At 36.6% G+C, this 17,859-nt stretch overlaps 1 protein-coding gene across 2 annotated transcripts in view; it reads left to right on the top strand.

Moving 5' to 3' along the window:
* Window positions 1-17,859, top strand: part of TTN (titin) — a 273,451-nt gene that overhangs the window by 17,204 nt on the left and 238,388 nt on the right. For both annotated transcript variants that reach the window (XM_050750514.1, XM_050750513.1), the window contains exons 12-33: window positions 343-480; window positions 961-1,098; window positions 4,318-4,611; window positions 4,716-4,838; window positions 6,096-6,377; window positions 6,634-6,699; window positions 7,341-7,599; window positions 7,803-7,866; window positions 7,978-8,193; window positions 9,112-9,254; window positions 10,187-10,392; window positions 10,931-11,164; window positions 11,275-11,519; window positions 12,431-12,702; window positions 12,822-12,986; window positions 13,089-13,257; window positions 13,357-15,050; window positions 15,204-15,485; window positions 15,933-16,199; window positions 16,296-16,568; window positions 16,681-16,944; window positions 17,037-17,297. In XM_050750514.1, coding sequence (XP_050606471.1) covers window positions 343-480; window positions 961-1,098; window positions 4,318-4,611; window positions 4,716-4,838; window positions 6,096-6,377; window positions 6,634-6,699; window positions 7,341-7,599; window positions 7,803-7,866; window positions 7,978-8,193; window positions 9,112-9,254; window positions 10,187-10,392; window positions 10,931-11,164; window positions 11,275-11,519; window positions 12,431-12,702; window positions 12,822-12,986; window positions 13,089-13,257; window positions 13,357-15,050; window positions 15,204-15,485; window positions 15,933-16,199; window positions 16,296-16,568; window positions 16,681-16,944; window positions 17,037-17,297 — 6,055 coding nt within the window. The remainder of the gene's footprint in view (window positions 1-342; window positions 481-960; window positions 1,099-4,317; window positions 4,612-4,715; window positions 4,839-6,095; window positions 6,378-6,633; window positions 6,700-7,340; window positions 7,600-7,802; window positions 7,867-7,977; window positions 8,194-9,111; window positions 9,255-10,186; window positions 10,393-10,930; window positions 11,165-11,274; window positions 11,520-12,430; window positions 12,703-12,821; window positions 12,987-13,088; window positions 13,258-13,356; window positions 15,051-15,203; window positions 15,486-15,932; window positions 16,200-16,295; window positions 16,569-16,680; window positions 16,945-17,036; window positions 17,298-17,859) is intronic.

The raw sequence follows: 17,859 nt of genomic DNA on the forward strand, positions 1-17,859 counted from the left end.
GTCTGTAAATAAGTCAATTCATAATACAAAAAAATGTGCTATTTACAGTGCTATTGAAATGTCTTATAGATTATACTTTTTAAAATGTGAAAAATACAGAAGAGCACTCATTAGTCTTTTATTGTTAATCACATTTTTTTCTTTTAAACTGGACTTATTGTTTAGATATTTTTGCCAGTGAAACAGTATGGATGATCAAAGCAGCTCAAATGATATATTTTAGTGTAATTAAAATTTCCTTGAATAGGAAGAAATTTTGCCTCCTTTCTTTTTGATTTATGTTTCTTTTATTAAAGACTTATGGAATTAATGACTATTTTCTTACTTTTTGTGTGTGATCAGATAATGAAGGAAACTAGGAAAACAGTTGTACCTAAAGTCATAGTTGCCACACCCAAAGTCAAAGAACAAGATTTAGTATCAAGAAGTAGAGAAGGCATTACTACCAAAAGAGAACAAGTTCAAATAACTCAGGAAAAGGTGAATACAGATATTTGAGCTGTGAAAAGTTCATCTTTAAACTAATTTCTAGTAAACTATTAACTACAATGTGGTATGAATTATTAATCTGTATTTGCCTTTTAAAACCCCTAACTAAAAACAAAACGGTAAATATGCAACTGATTATCATTAATTTTATCTGCACATTTGATTTTCATCCTCGGTAACATTTATAATTCATTTTATTCACCATTATTCTTTGCATGAAGATTAGCATTTTTTAGCTTAATTTTTAAAAAGCGACATAGGGACTCATCTAGAGGTTTTTAAATAGCTAACATTTCTAAGTTTTGTGATTCACAGTCAGTATATGTAGACATTGCCAGGTGAAAGTTAATTTCTCTTGTGTATTTAACCCTGAATAACCATCTTGCATCACCATGAGGAAGCGGGAAGGGTCATACTATGTGTGTTCGAAGCCCTGTTCAACTTAAATCTTGATTTTACTGTAATAATCAGATGAGAAAGGAAGCTGAGAAAACTGCCTTGTCTACAATAGCAGTTGCTACTGCTAAAGCCAAAGAACAAGAAACAATACTGAGAACTAGAGAAACTATGGCTACTAGACAAGAACAAACCCAAGTTACCCATGGAAAGGTGACTATTGTTGTTCCAAGTGTGAAATCCCCTATTATAATACATTAATACCACATATCATGTGAAATTCCTTATTATAATACATTAATATCAAATCTCTGAATTTCTTATGTATGAGTCACTATTAACCGAATTTATTTTTTAGACAATTAAATAATTGGAAACTAAAAAAGATTTATTGTTAATATTACTACACATCCCTTTCTCCACTTACCTCTTCGCCATTATTTTCAACATTTTATTAACATCTGGGAATCTTCCAGAAGTTGATTAAAATTGCATGCAGGCTAATTTTAAGAGGCCCATGAACATTTTTTAAAACACAAAGTTGTATAAGTAAATGATGACTCTTAATCACTGTCAAGAAGATATGTGTTTTGAGGGGTCATAAATTCAGTATATTATGTTATGGAGTATGGACTTATTTCAGTAAATTACCCATAATTTTCTTTGTATGAAACTTTATCTTTTTTCCCTCCTGTAAATATCACAGGAGAAGATAAGCTGAAAAAATTATAATGCCTGCTGTAGCAGCTCCCACTAAAGCTAAACAAGATGCATATTAAAATCTAGAGAAGGAAGTATCCAAACAGAACAATTACACATAAGCCATGAAAAGATTACTGTATCTATTTGTAGCTATGAAATATCCATGAATTAAACTGTTTCCCATGACTATCATTTACTCCAAATGAGCCATTTACCTAATTGTATTCTTTATTGCTAATATACCACTTGAAAATTAGCAACTAAAGTTTCCCCATTTCATTAGCAGGATGGCCTGAATCCTATTTGTATTTCCCTCAATGTCATTTTCTAACTCTACATCTTTTTTTTTTCTAAGACATGATTTAAGATAAACTTTTTAAACCTTTCTCAAGTCTAACATTTAATGGCATATCAGCCTTACAGAAGTCTCATAAATCATAGAAATTCCACTATGCAACATACTTCATGAGTGATTAACTTTTTATTTTTGTTTCCATTCAAATTTTGTCATGAATTCACTATCTTATTCTTGTTAAAAAATAGCTAAGGATGGAAGCTGAGAAAATGTTTATACCTAAAGTAGTAGTTACCACTGCAAAATCTGCTGAATCAGCCGCACCGCCAACAACTAGAGAAGTATTTCCTGTTAAACAAGAACAAATACATCTTTTCCAAGAAGAGATGAAAACTGATGCAATGGAGGTGACAAGTATTGTTTCATCCCATTTCATCATCAACTCTCATAACTTTTCATCCGTCATGAATTGTGCTTCCAGTGTTCCATCTAATTGCTTGACTGATCAATAAAACAGTAGAGATGGTTAGATTCAGTCCATCCTCCAGTTGAACAGTGAGCATTTCTAGTAGTGAAAAGTCAGACTATATAATACTCTTCTTTATGTCTCCTAAATTTATTCTCAGCATTTACCTGGTATGAACTGGTATATTCTAGTCCAATTTGTCTTCCTGCTTCTCTAGGTTACAAACATGAGAGATATCAAAGTCCACTAAGAAATAAAAGCAGTTACCAGCGTACTCATTTGTAGTCCACCAATAAGTGTGTGTATATAAATTTGACATACAATAATTCAAGGAAAAAACAGACAGATGTTTCCTCAATTTAAAATATTCTACCATGATTAAGATTTTTCCATATGTTTAAAATTAAGAACAAAATTTAAATATTTCAGTTGTGTGATATTTAGTCAAATGACAGTTTCTTTGACAGTTTCTTTTATCATTGTTAAAATAAAATTAAGACTTAACCTGACTACTTCATATCAGACTGGCTAAAAGTTTCAAATGAGATATGGTGGAAATGTGATCACTCTACAATCAAAATAATATATATTTATTTAGTGTTATCTGTCGAAGATGTTAACATTTTAAAACGTCTAGACAATTAAAGTCAGCTCATTGCCAATATAGTTTTTAAAAAAGAAACAAATAAATGGACAAACTTAACTCACCTAAGCCTCATGTATATTTTATGTTTTCTTCTGAGATGATGCAATCTAAAGTGAAGATGGTATTTGCAGTCCTTTGAGGCAGATGAAATTGTTTGTGTCTTCCTAAAAGGAAGCCCTGGATAAAGCCCATGATCACTAAAGACCCAATTCTATCTCAGAAAAATCTCATTTATATCTTAAATAGTTCAGAGAACAATTTTTAAAGATATACAGGTAGCATAGTTGAAGAATGTTTCCGATGCATTCTAGATTCTATTCACAGATATAGAAAACTGAACATTAATAAAATTTTCCAATCTTACTTTTAAAAAGCACTGGATGAACATGGCTATGTGATTTTTGTGGTGTGCTGTTTCCAAGTATCACATAGAATCATAATATCTAAGCCGCATCAGCTAGTTTGCCTTCTTTAGAAGAGAAACCGCTCTGCAAATTTTATTTCCATTTATGTTCATCAGACTCAGAAACGAGAAAATAATATTTGTTTCATTCTTTGCTTTAACTCTCCATAATAATGAAAGTAAATTAAACACCAATGTGAAAGGTTGTTCTCTTGAATCCAAACATGATAACACTTTCATTTTAATCACAATATTTTCATTTGCACGGGGTTCTCTTTGTCATCTGTGTGTTTTGAGACAGGTATTTTCTAATAGATTAAACAAATCTTACCCTTAGGCAATCATAAGTAAATTCATATGCTCACTCTGTGTTTATGAGCTTTCATGTTATGTCCGATTTGCATGCAACCATGTAACTCTGTAGTTACTGATTTTTCTGGATGGGATGATGATGGTATTCGAGTGCACTTATATCACCACTGTCATTGCATTAACCTCAGACTAAATGGTCAACAAGATAATAAAAATAATCAGTGAGGAGAACCAGCTCCAAAATTCTGATTTTCCAATTGCTGATTGACTCTCTGCCTGGAAAAATTCTACAAAATGTCAAAATCTCCTTATGATTTTATGGTCATATTGTGATTGTCCTATGTTGTGTCTATGTGATTTAATGTCTAGTATAATTAAGCAGGTGTACAGAGAGTAGATCTAAATCGATGTCTGTACAATATAATAATCAATGAAATAGTCCCTAAAAGTGTTTCTGAGATACATTTCTAGACACGTTAACACTGCTGTATAACGTGGATGCCATCTACCTATCACGCCTTTAGCCATTTGCCTGTCCTGATGCCTAGGAGATGTTCCAGCCTCATCTTGATATTCCTGTGTATTAACTCTGGAACCCTTGTCTCTAGGTGGATGTTGGAAAAAAGGCTGAAGCTGTAGCAACAGTTGTTGCTGCAGTAGACCAAGCCCGAGTCAGAGAGCCCAGAGAGCCTGGGCGTCTTGAAGAATCCTATGCTCAGCAGACCACTTTGGAGTACGGATATAAGGAACGCATTTCCACCGCAAAGGTAGCTGAGCCTCCCCAACGTCCAGCCTCAGAACCCCATGTTGTCCCTAAAGCAGTCAAGCCTGTAGTAATCCAGGCTCCTTCTGAGACTCATATCAAAACTACTGATCAAATGGGAATGCACATATCATCACAGGTGAGTCTATACCTGCTGATTTTTCACCTTGTTCATGGTAAAGCAAGCCTCACTGCTGTGGTCATTGGTGATCAATGGTATCACTGAGTTTCATTTCAATGCAGATCAAGAAAACTACAGATCTAACAACGGAAAGATTAGTCCATGTGGATAAACGCCCCCGCACAGCGAGCCCTCACTTTACTGTTTCAAAAATTTCTGTTCCTAAGACAGAACATGGATATGAGGTAAGAAGTTACAGAGCGTGATACAGAAATGTTTAAAGGAAATAAGTATCTAACCTGTGAAATAGAGCATCTTTAGAGTAGGCCAATGGAGGCTTTTTTTGGTGATGTGTGTGTGTGTGTGTGCATTCACAGTGGGCCCAGATGCCCTAAATTTTTGATTTCTGAAACTTGCCCAGGAGAGTGAGCGTAGAGTCACAAGTGGTTATCTTATACCTCTGAGGAGACACAAATCCACACAGGCTTCTCTCTAGTTCACATTTCGGGGACAGCTCAAACTCAATTGTTTTACTGTTGTTCTGATGATTTTGTGAAAGTAGTATATTACACAGCATAGTTTTACTTATGCTGTGAGACATTTCAGAGTAACTTAACTGCGAATGTGTTTCAATAATAAAGACAGGCATTGAGAAATCATATATTTATATACTCAATATAGCAAGATGGAGAGGTGGTACTATATGGTGGTTGGGTTGGATTGTGGAATCAAATAGCTCTGGATTAGTGCCCTATCTTCCCCCTTATAACCTCTGTCATCAGGAGAAAGTAAATGTACATGTAAAATGCAAGTAAAAAGTATATAAAAACCTTAACAAGTTGTCAGCATGTAATAAATCCTTTATATTAATCACGATTGTTATCATACATATCCAAGAAATAGAACCCAAACCTTCTATGGTTTCAAAGAACTGTAAGTTACATATAATGCCTGTATTCAATTTAGTCCCAAATTACAAAACAAATAACCATAGACCGCAACAGAATAAAAGCAGTAAGGAAACCTTTAAAATATTTTGTCTGAATGTCTCCATGTTCACCTTTCACATAGATTTGTGGCTAAAACTCAAATGTACTATTGCAAAGTAGTTCTTAGGAATTTACCAACAATTTCAATAATTTCTTAATTTTGAATCTCCCACTGTGGCATATTCGAAAGTGGCATTCATCGGAATGGTCAAGTGAAAATTCATGACTAAGCTTTAGAAGACGCCGTCCTTTTATGATAAAAGCTGTAAAATAAGTTCTGAATACAACTCTTTAAAAAAGATATTTCAAATTTGTTTTACAAACTAACAGGCATGACGAGGAGCTTTATAATTGGCTTATCTCTAACGGACTTTTAATTAACTGTGTGATAATGAGTGATAACGAGAACATTAAAAAATGGACCTTATAGAAATAGGCTGAGACTCAGTCCGAGAGGGTTAGCCATCTGAGAATGGTTAAGTGACTTTATTTTCTGACTCTGTTTCCATGTAGGCATCAATAGCCGGTAGTGCTATTGCCACATTACAAAAAGAGTTGTCAGCCACATCTTCTGCTCAGAAGATCACCAAATCGGTGAAGGCTCCTACTGTGAAGCCCAGTGAGACTAGAGTAAGGGCAGAGCCCACACCCTCGCCACAGTTCCCCTTCGCTGACACGCCAGATACTTACAAGAGTCAAGCTGGCGTTGAGGTGAAAAAGGAAGTAGGGGTGAGCATCACTGGCGCCACCGTCCGTGAAGAGCGCTTTGAAGTACTGCACGGGCGCGAAGCCAAGGTTGGTCACTGGTTACCCGCTGTTGCTTGGCCCATTCCCATTGAGCAGGGCCAGGTGGTTGGCTAGTTTGTACTGAAAAGTAGCCAGCGGAGTCTTGCCTTTCTCCTTTACCACGCTAAGACTTGATTTTTGTGGAGCACAGTATGGGTCAGAGATCATTTTCTCAAATTATTTTTATAATGTGGCATGAGCTAAGAGTTTATGAGATTTCCCTTAATTTCATGAGCATTTTGTAATATAATTTGTAAAAATCTAGGTAACAGAAACAGCAAGAGTACCAGCACCTGTTGAAATTCCTGTTACTCCACCAACTTTGGTCTCGGTGAGTAAAGAAGTTGATTATGTTGGACCCTATTCATATCTGCTCAAATCATTTTAATACATTTTTGAAAAGATCAGTTTCTCAAATTAATACAAAATGACGTTAGTGAGCATACAGATGCTCATTTTAAGACCATATTTGACCATATTGGCAAGGAAGAGGGGAATTCTATGGGGTACATCATTCATGGATTCAAAAGATTTAATGCGCTTCTCATATGCAAAAGGCATTATTGCAGGAGCTGTGGAGACATAAAGACCAATCCATCCCTCCATCCCTCTTTGAAATATTTTCTTTGCCATCAGAGAAAATGTACATAAACAAGCATAATAAAATATATAAGGTGATAAGCACCACAACACAGGGAGAATCCATGGGAGGGATAGATTCATTCCAGTTGGTGATACCATGGCAAAGCTTTGTTGAACAGGTAGCATTTGCTATTGAGCCTTACAGCTCTTTACTAATATATTAGTATATTACATAAATATTAGTCTCTCTACTACTATTTCTGGAGTCCTGATTAAAAGGCCATTTTGTGGCAGTTGAAATGTGTAAGTTCAAACTCCACATTTGTTACAAAACAGAAATGATTAATGAATATGCACACGTATCATTATTTATTTTTCTTCTCTCTTCAGGGCTTAAAAAATGTGACAGTCATAGAAGGTGAATCTGTCACCTTGGAGTGCCACATCTCTGGATACCCATCCCCGACAGTGACATGGTACAGGGAAGACTACCAAATCGAAAGTTCCATTGACTTCCAGATAACCTTCCAGAGTGGAATCGCTCGTCTTATGATTCGCGAAGCGTTTGCGGAAGACAGCGGGCGATTTACCTGCAGTGCTGTTAACGAGGCTGGAACCGTCAGCACATCCTGCTATCTGGCTGTGCAGGGTTAGTGGCCACCCCTCCCACAGTCCTAATGCACATGCCATCACTTTCATGTGACATTCTTTTCCACAATACGGTTTCTGCGCACCTTGAAATGATATCCCTTTTTGGAACTGGGGGGGAGATTATATGGTCAATTTAACTGTCAGCGCTAAGCGGGGTCACTAAACATCTCATCTCAATGAGAAACTTTTGTCTTCTTTTAGTGTCAGAAGAATTTGAAAAGGAAACCACAGCCGTGACTGAGAAATTTACCACAGAAGAGAAACGGTAAAACATTTTGCTAATTAGTAGCTGTTCTAGTACAGTTTTGACTTTCAGCCCCGTCAGTATTGGCAAATTGCAACTCAGAAACTAATATGAGGGGAATTCTCTTTCCAGCTTTGTTGAGTCAAGAGATGTGGTTATGACTGATACTAGCATCACAGAGGAACAAGCAGGGCCTGGAGAACCTGCTGTGCCTTACTTTATTACAAAACCAGTGGTCCAGAAACTGGTGGAAGGTGGGAGCGTGGTGTTTGGATGCCAAGTTGGTGGCAACCCAAAGCCCCATGTGTACTGGAAAAAATCTGGTGTTCCTCTGACCACTGGATACAGGTATTTTGATGGCTGAATATAGAGTTCTCTGCGACTTGTATAATATTTGCATGAAGCCTAGAGTAGAATTTACTTACCCCACCGACCCTGAGCGTAGGCTCTTTCATTGTGGAGCCATCTTTGTTTTGAGGTATTTTTACATTTTTTGTGCAAAGTCTTCTAAGAAATAAAGCTATGTGACAAAAGTGGATGGAAGATATATTTATTTACATTATAGTTTAATTCATTGAGGTTGTGAAAGTAGAGAAAATATGGATTTTCACACATACAGACTTCCAGAAAAGATTTGAGACAACTTTCAATAAAAACATGTAATAACTAAGTGACTAAAAGATAGAAGAATAGGGGCCATGTAATGAAGAAGAAAGCTAGTTATGCACAAAAATCTATGCTACTAATTTTTCTTCAATTCAATACGAAATTTAGCTCTGAATATTTTGCAACTTAAGATAAAAAGAGCAACCTGGTAATCTAAAAATGTAGGTGCCATACCTTAATAATAATAAATATAATGTACCAGAGAGTTAATACTGAAATATTTAAAGGTATTTATTGTTTTAATTATTGATTTGATCTCTGAATGAAATAATGAACAAAATAACAAACGAAGAGAAAATACCTGTTGTTTAAGTGACCTGATCATTTGCTAATGTAAACACCAAAAACCACTTAATTTCATGACTGATTCTAGCAATAAATATTCTTTAAAATGAATATTTTAACTTATTGGGCCCTAATTACTCATGTTCTTGCATTTTTCTCAATTTTCAGCAATCTTATAATCTATTGTGGAGCTTAGTCGTATGTTTAGGGTCATTGAATTTTATACCACAGATCCGCTCACAGATAAGTCCAATTATTTTACCCACAGAAGGGTTGTTTATAACTGATTTTTCAATTTTGTACATTTACCTAAAGATACAAAGTGAGTTACAACAAACAAACCGGTGAATGCAAGCTAGTAATTTCTATGACTTTTGCTGATGATGCTGGAGAATACACTATTGTTATTCGTAATAAGCATGGAGAAACTTCTGCATCTGCTTCCTTGCTTGAAGAAGGTAAGTGCAACTGTAGTTTCTACGTGCATGATAAGATCTGAAATACAAGGAGATAGCAGTGCTGTCCGTTTGCTGAAAAACCTGTTGCCATTTACTGGTTCTGATACTTTGCCCCAGTGTCTTTGCCTCAGTTGTATGGAAAATGTTTTAGACCACATGGCCTCAAAAACTATACTGGCATTAAACTTCTGAGGTTCTAGCAATAGTTTCTGTTTGGTGTGTTTGTTTCTAGGCATATCATGCCTCCGAAAATGCACAGATTCTAAATCCAGTTGCCTTCCAGGCCCAGGCAGGTAACAGTGAGCGCAATGAAAACAGTGGCAAACTGGAGAGTAGGTGCCCTGCCTCAAAGAGACAGTAGCTGTGTTGTTGCCCGGCATGCACCAGGCTGTTACCAGGCATGCACCAGGCTGTTACCAGACTCAGTGTTGCTCCTGATACTTTAAAGAAAACCTGGAAGTCAGGATTTTCAATGTTTATAACTTGAAAACAAATGCAATAGCTTTCATGCTAGACTGTTCACATTTACAGTGAACTGTTTCTCACTCTGTTTCATTTGATCTACACAGTATCCCTTAGAGGAAATTACAATATTATCTTCATTTAGCCAATAAAGCACTCAAGATTCAGGAAGGTAAATGAATTGTTAAAAGCCACACGGCAGAGTAGGAAGACCTCCATGGTAGATCCCCCCAAAACTGACTGCTAATATAAAATTCTTTCTACAATTGTAGTGGCTGATTTGATTTGTTAGTGTAAGTTTGGTTTCCAAATTCCATCTAGAAAATATTGAGCACGTCAAGAGTAGATATTTGGAAAATTTGGCTTTTGGTTATCAACTTTCCCCAATGTAGAGTTTACCTGAATGCATAGTAGCATGAATGTTTTTTTAGTAAGAATATTAAAAATTAACTTATGTTCTTAACTCTTAGCTGATTATGAGTCACTGATGAAGTCCCAGCAAGAAATGCTTTACCAGACACAAGTGACTGCATTTGTTCAAGAACCCAAAGTTGGAGAAACAGCCCCTGGATTTGTATATTCTGAGTATGAAAAAGAGTATGAAAAAGAACAAGCCTTAATTAGGAAGAAAATGGCCAAAGATACTGTAATGGTCAGAACATATGTAGAAGATCAGGTGAGTATAAAAATAATGACCAATCAACCAATTTCATAAATTATACTTTCCTTTTTTTGTTTGACATTTTCATTTTCAAGTGATGAGCTCAGGGTTAGACAACTATTAGTAGGTCAAAGTTCACTGCTGCTAAGTTTCCTTAATCTTCATGGTATGTTGCACCTGTGAGTTTAGAAATAGAGATTACATATATGCCATAAATGTGGCTTTAGAAATAGGGTTTATAATATATTAAGGAAAAGACCAATATTAGTAGAGCTAAGTTCATTAATGCCAAGATCTCTTCATCTGTATGATAAGCTAATGTAACCTCTAACCCAACTCTAACTCCTGCTTTTTTGGAAAACCTTTCTACCCAAGATGCTACAGCATTCAGTGGGAAAGATGACCATAATGCAGATTAAAACAAACAAACCAAAGTCTTCTAGATTCTTCTCCCAGCTAAAAACTTCAACAATCTAGCTCAGATACATATCCTTAAATAATTTCCATCAGTAAGGATAAGTATTTTTAACAGACCATAATCTTTTTTGCATAGGAATTCCATATTTCTTCCTTTGAAGAGAGACTTATTAAAGAAATTGAATATAGAATAATAAAGACTACATTAGAAGAACTTCTTGAAGAAGATGGAGAAGAAAAGATGGCAGTTGACATTTCTGAATCTGAAGCTGTTGAATCAGGATTTGAGTTAAGAATCAAGAATTATAGAATTCTTGAGGGGATGGGTGTCACTTTTCATTGCAAGATGTCTGGATATCCATTACCAAAGGTAAAATATAAACATTTATAATACCTCTTTGCCACAGTAAAGATACAAGTTGGTTACAGTATAACTATTTGATGTAAATTTTACTCATACATGCATGGTGTTCTTTGCAGATTGCTTGGTACAAAGATGGCAAGCGCATCAAACATGGAGAAAGATATCAAATGGACTTTCTACAAGATGGCAGAGCTAGTCTGCGTATACCTGTTGTTCTTCCAGAAGATGAAGGAATCTACACTGCATTTGCCAGCAATATTAAAGGAAATGCAATTTGCTCAGGGAAATTGTATGTGGAGCCTGCTGCACCACTTGGAGCTCCAACTTACATCCCCACACCAGAGCCAGTGAGCAGAATCAGGTAAGACTTATAATAATTTGGGTTACTTAGTATGTAAATTGTTTTCAAAACATCAAATATCTTAGTAGCAAATCGCTATTGTGTAAGAAAAAAATTGAGGGCTAAGATGGCACAGAAACTTACCAGTGGCAACACCAACAATTGCCAAGAGTTTTTATTTCTTGCCCCTGTGTAAGATGAGCAAAGAATTTTCATCAGTGTATCATACTATTTATTTTCCTAGTGCTACAGCTAATATCACAATAGCTCTTATTTGACACCTGATTTTTACAAATGTAAATTTATACAACAGCCCTGCAATAAAAAGATGACTATTATTGGTTTGGAAATAGGAACACTGAGGCCCTGGGAATCTATGAAAATTGCCTTAATTCATCCAGCCTGTAAGTGGTGGTGCCAGCATTCAAACTCCAAGTCAGTCTGGCTGCAATGTGTAGATAGAGTCTTGTTTTGCTTTGTTTTGTTTCCAAATTGATTTCTATGTTTTCCTCCTCTGAGATAAAAAATATATATATTTTTATTTTTCCATAAATGTATTCATTTGGTTTACTTATCCAACCAACATTTATTAGGATGTTTTGGTAGTTAAATCAAAAAAGTCTAGTGACTGATTAAATCCAAGTGGTAAGGAAAAGACAGTATTGAGAATTATTCCAAGATTTTTGAACCTGGGTACCTGGATGTACTGAATGACTACCAGCCAAAATTGAGAATATAGGAAAAACATAGCTGTGGGGGCAACAATAATATATTCTATTTCAGATCTGAATGAGTTGGAGGTGCCTTCTAATACATGCAGAAGTAAATTCTAAAATAACGTGAATAGTGAATAATGAATAAGACAAAATGAAGTTTGTTTTGCTGAGTTTTCTTTAGGCCTCATGAAAGTATTGTTTGTCTTTGTTTTACAGATCTCTCTCTCCACGTTCAGTGAGCAGGTCTCCTATACGCATGTCTCCTGCACGGATGTCACCTGCAAGGATGTCTCCTGCACGGATGTCCCCTGCAAGAATGTCCCCTGGACGTAGGCTGGAGGAGACAGATGAGTCACAACTTGAGAGACTGTATAAACCAGTCTTTGTGTTAAAACCTGCTTCTTTCAAATGTTTAGAAGGGCAAACTGCCAGATTTGACTTAAAGGTTGTTGGTAGACCTATGCCAGAGACGTTCTGGTTTCATGATGGTAAGTATGACAGGTTTTTGCTCATGAATAATAAAAACACAAAAACAAGCTTATATATCTGTCTAACAATTTTTAAAAACTATTTTAAAATCTACTTTCTTTTGAACATATTTTCACAGGCCAGCAAATTGTCAATGACTATACCCATAAAGTGGTCATTAAAGAAGATGGTACTCAATCACTAATTATTGTCCCTGCCACACCCAGTGATTCTGGGGAATGGACTGTGGTTGCCCAAAACAGGGCAGGCAGATCTTCAATTTCAGTGATTTTAACTGTGGAAGGTAAAATGAGATAAAATAAAAATAAATGAATTTTCTTATCACTTGGATTATAAACAGGTATTTCAGCCTTACTCCCTCTAAATCATGACCTTTCTCTTTCAGCTGTGGAACATCAGGTAAAACCGATGTTTGTAGAAAAACTGAAAAATCTCAATGTAAAGGAAGGTTCCCGACTTGAAATGAAAGTCAGAGCTACGGGTAACCCCAACCCTGACATTGTATGGTTGAAAAACAGTGACATCATTGTGCCTCATAAATATCCCAAAATCAGGTAAGTTTGGAAATAATAAAGCTAAGCTCATTATACAAATCCAATAACCAGGGAAGCTATACTACTATATTGATGATTCCCTCCCCCAACTTTTTATAGAATTGAAGGAACCAAGGGAGAAGCTGCCCTTAAAATCGATTCCACTGTCAGCCAAGATTCTGCCTGGTATACCGCGACTGCTATTAATAAAGCTGGCAGAGACACTACAAGATGCAAAGTAAATGTTGAAGTTGAGTTTGCAGAGCCTGAACCAGAGAGAAAATTAATCATCCCAAGGGGGACATATAGAGCAAAGGAGATTGCAGCCCCAGAACTGGAGCCCCTCCATTTGCGATATGGTCAAGAGCAATGGGAAGAAGGTGATCTCTATGACAAAGAGAAACAACAGAAACCATTCTTCAAGAAAAAACTCACCTCCTTAAGACTTAAGCGCTTTGGACCTGCCCACTTTGAATGCAGGCTAACACCCATTGGTGACCCAACGATGGTGGTGGAGTGGCTCCATGATGGAAAGCCACTTGAGGCAGCCAACAGGCTCCGTATGATCAATGAATTTGGGTACTGCAGCCTTGATTATGGTGTTGCATATTCTAGAGACAGTGGTATCATTACTTGCAGAGCCACTAACAAATACGGAACAGATCATACATCTGCTACCCTTATTGTTAAAGATGAGAAAAGTCTTGTGGAAGAATCCCAGTTGCCTGAGGGGAGGAAAGGCTTACAGAGAATTGAAGAATTAGAGAGAATGGCTCATGAAGGTGCACTTACAGGTGTAACAACAGATCAGAAAGAAAAGCAAAAGCCAGACATTGTCTTGTTCCCAGAGCCAGTTAGAGTACTTGAAGGGGAGACTGCAAGGTTCCGCTGCAGGGTAACAGGCTACCCTCAGCCCAAAGTCAACTGGTACCTCAATGGACAGCTCATTCGCAAAAGCAAAAGGTTCAGAGTTCGCTATGATGGTATCCATTACCTGGACATCGTGGACTGCAAATCATATGACACAGGTGAAGTGAAGGTCGCCGCAGAAAATCCTGAAGGTGTGATAGAGCATAAAGTGAAGCTTGAGATTCAACAGAGGGAAGATTTTAGGTCTGTTCTTAGGAGAGCTCCTGAACCAAGGCCCGAGTTTCACGTACACGAACCAGGAAAGCTTCAGTTTGAAGTACAAAAAGTGGATAGACCTGTTGACACCACTGAAACCAAAGAAGTTGTGAAGTTGAAAAGGGCTGAAAGAATTACCCATGAAAAAGTGCCCGAAGAGTCGGAAGAGCTGCGCAGTAAATTCAAGCGCAGAACAGAAGAGGGCTATTATGAAGCCATTACCGCTGTGGAGCTCAAGTCTCGAAAGAAAGATGAATCCTATGAGGAACTCCTCAGGAAGACAAAAGATGAACTTCTCCACTGGACCAAAGAGTTAACTGAAGAGGAAAAGAAAGCTCTTGCCGAAGAAGGCAAAATCACGATTCCAACTTTTAAACCTGATAAGATTGAACTAAGTCCTAGTATGGAGGCTCCAAAAATCTTCGAAAGAATCCAAAGCCAAACAGTGGGCCAAGGATCTGATGCACACTTCCGGGTCAGAGTCGTGGGGAAACCAGACCCTGAATGTGAATGGTACAAAAATGGTGTCAAAATTGAACGGTCTGACCGGATCTACTGGTACTGGCCCGAAGACAATGTTTGTGAATTGGTCATAAGAGATGTGACTGCTGAGGACTCTGCCAGCATCATGGTAAAAGCCATCAACATAGCTGGAGAAACCTCCAGTCACGCATTCTTACTTGTCCAAGGTAATTTGCATGTCTTTCCTTTGATGGACCTGTCTTTGTATTCAAGAATATCCATGAGTGCGTTTACTTTTATTTTCTTTCCCCATTCCTCAGGTTGCGAATTTAATTTAATATAATGTGCTCTCCCCTTTTCCCCCCACCTTTTTCTTGTAGCCAAGCAATTGATCACTTTCACACAGGAATTACAAGATGTTGTTGCTAAGGAAAAAGATACTATGGCAACCTTTGAATGTGAAACTTCAGAACCATTTGTCAAAGTGAAATGGTATAAAGATGGTATGGAGGTTCATGAGGGAGATAAATACAGGATGCACTCTGACAGAAAGGTTCACTTCCTCTCCATACTGACCATTGATATGTCTGATGCTGAAGATTACAGCTGTGTACTTGTGGAAGATGAAAATATCAAAACAACTGCTAAACTTATTGTTGAAGGTATTCAACAACAAAGGATTTCATTGTTTACCTAAGCTCTAAGGTCACCCTTAGCATGTGGTCAAATTAGCTATGCAATTTTTCTTTCATAAAACAATTATTTGGAAATTGGCTATAAGTTTCATAGCCAGAATCATAAATTTATGTTCCTAATTAAGAATGTTAATAATTTGACCATTTGGATTTTTTTAAGTAGTATTATCTTGATTTTTAGCTTTTAAGATTTTTATTAAAACATAATTCTTTACTTTCAAAAATATTTAAAAATTAAAATAAAATAACTGCTTCTCATTGAAAATTTATCTCTCAGCCCATTAGCAGGTAGATATTAAGAATATTCCTGATAGTATGGGGGAGATAAGAGATATACAAGACATTGTCTCCATCCTAAGTCTAGATGCATACCTCTCCAAAAAAAATGTTTTCTTTTTCTGTTATACACTTCAGGTGCAGTTGTTGAGTTTGTGAAGGAACTTGAGGACATAGAAGTTCCAGAATCATATTCAGGAGAATTAGAGTGTATTGTATCCCCAGAAAATATAGAAGGAAAATGGTATCATAACAATGTGGAGCTTAAATCCAATGGCAAATACACAATTACATCTCGTCGTGGACGTCAGAACCTCACAGTCAAGGACGTAACCAAGGAGGACCAGGGAGAATACAGCTTTGTCATTGACGGAAAAAAGACAACCTGTAAACTAAAGATGAAACGTAAGTCTTCCCATTCCTGTCAGCCTGCAGTGAGCATCATTATGGTTTATTGATAAAAAATGATCATAACAGTCTTTTTCTCCCCATATTTCACAGCCCGCCCCATTGCTATCCTACAAGGACTTAGTGACCAAAAAGTCTGTGAGGGTGACATTGTTCAGCTTGAAGTTAAAGTCTCCTTGGAAAGTGTGGAAGGTGTCTGGATGAAAGACGGCCAAGAAGTGCAGCCCAGTGACAGGATTCACATTGTGATAGACAAACAATCTCATATGCTGCTCATTGAAGACATGACTAAGGAAGATGCTGGAAATTACTCTTTCACCATTCCAGCCCTTGGCCTCTCCACCAGTGGGCGTGTCTCTGTCTATAGTGAGTCCTACTTATACAATTTTATGTTTACACTATCAAGCAACATAAAGAACTTCAAGGAGCAGACAATTTCAACAAAATTCATTCATCTTGTGTGTGTATGATTTTGCAGGTGTGGACGTGATAACACCTCTAAAAGATGTTAACGTGATTGAAGGCACAAAGGCTGTGCTTGAATGTAAGGTCTCAGTCCCTGATGTGACTTCTGTTAAGTGGTACTTAAATGATGAACAAATCAAGCCTGATGACCGTGTACATGCCATTGTAAAAGGTACTAAACAGCGGCTAGTCATTAACCGAACTCATGCTTCAGACGAAGGACCCTACAAGCTGATAGTTGGCAGAGTTGAAACCAACTGTAATCTCTCTGTAGAAAGTAAGGATTATTCTACTTATCTAATAATTACTTTAAGCATTCTACTTTCTCAGTGTAATAATAACCAAGAGATTATTTTATTTTTTCCCCAGAAATTAAAATTATCAGAGGTCTTCGTGACCTTACCTGTACAGAAACTCAAAATGTGGTGTTTGAGGTTGAGCTGTCCCACTCTGGAATTGATGTCTTGTGGAATTTTAAGGACAAGGAAATCAAACCCAGTTCTAAATATAAAATCGAAGCACACGGAAAAATATATAAACTGACAGTTCTAAATATGATGAAAGATGATGAAGGAAAATATACATTTTATGCGGGAGAAAATATGACATCTGGAAAACTTACTGTGGCAGGTAGGTATATTTATTAACCTAAATTCTTATGAGGAGCGATTGTTATTTTAAGAAATTGTTATTCATTTCCCCCAAAACTCCTTTCAGTTTCCCACTTCCATGCATCTGCTTATGCTGTTCCCAAAGCCAATAGTACTTGCAACACCATTCCCACCAGCCTAAATTACAAATGTTCTTCTAGGCCTACCTCAAACATCACCTTCTCCATTAAACCTTCCTTAATCTCCCCATTTATATATGATCTCTTCCTCCTCCAACCCCAGGATCACTTTATATGTTTCTCGTTCATAGTATTTATTATGCACTTGTCTTATTCCCCATTTCCTCTTTCAATATCCTTCCTCTTTCAATATCAGTGTATAAACTCCTGAAATCTGGAATTTTCTTTGTATATTCCAATATATTGCAAATGACAGATAATCAGTTGATATTTGCTGAATTGAGCTTTATTTAAATTTTCTTATTCTAAAGAATTATTTCCTTTTGTAGCCATTCTTGCTTCTTTAGTCTTTGTGCCTTTTGTTTTCTTCCTACCTTTTAATGAACTCAATAAATATTTTCA

This window comes from Macaca thibetana, chromosome 12 (assembly GCF_024542745.1).
Source record: "Macaca thibetana thibetana isolate TM-01 chromosome 12, ASM2454274v1, whole genome shotgun sequence".
Classification (NCBI taxonomy): Eukaryota; Metazoa; Chordata; class Mammalia; order Primates; family Cercopithecidae; genus Macaca; species Macaca thibetana.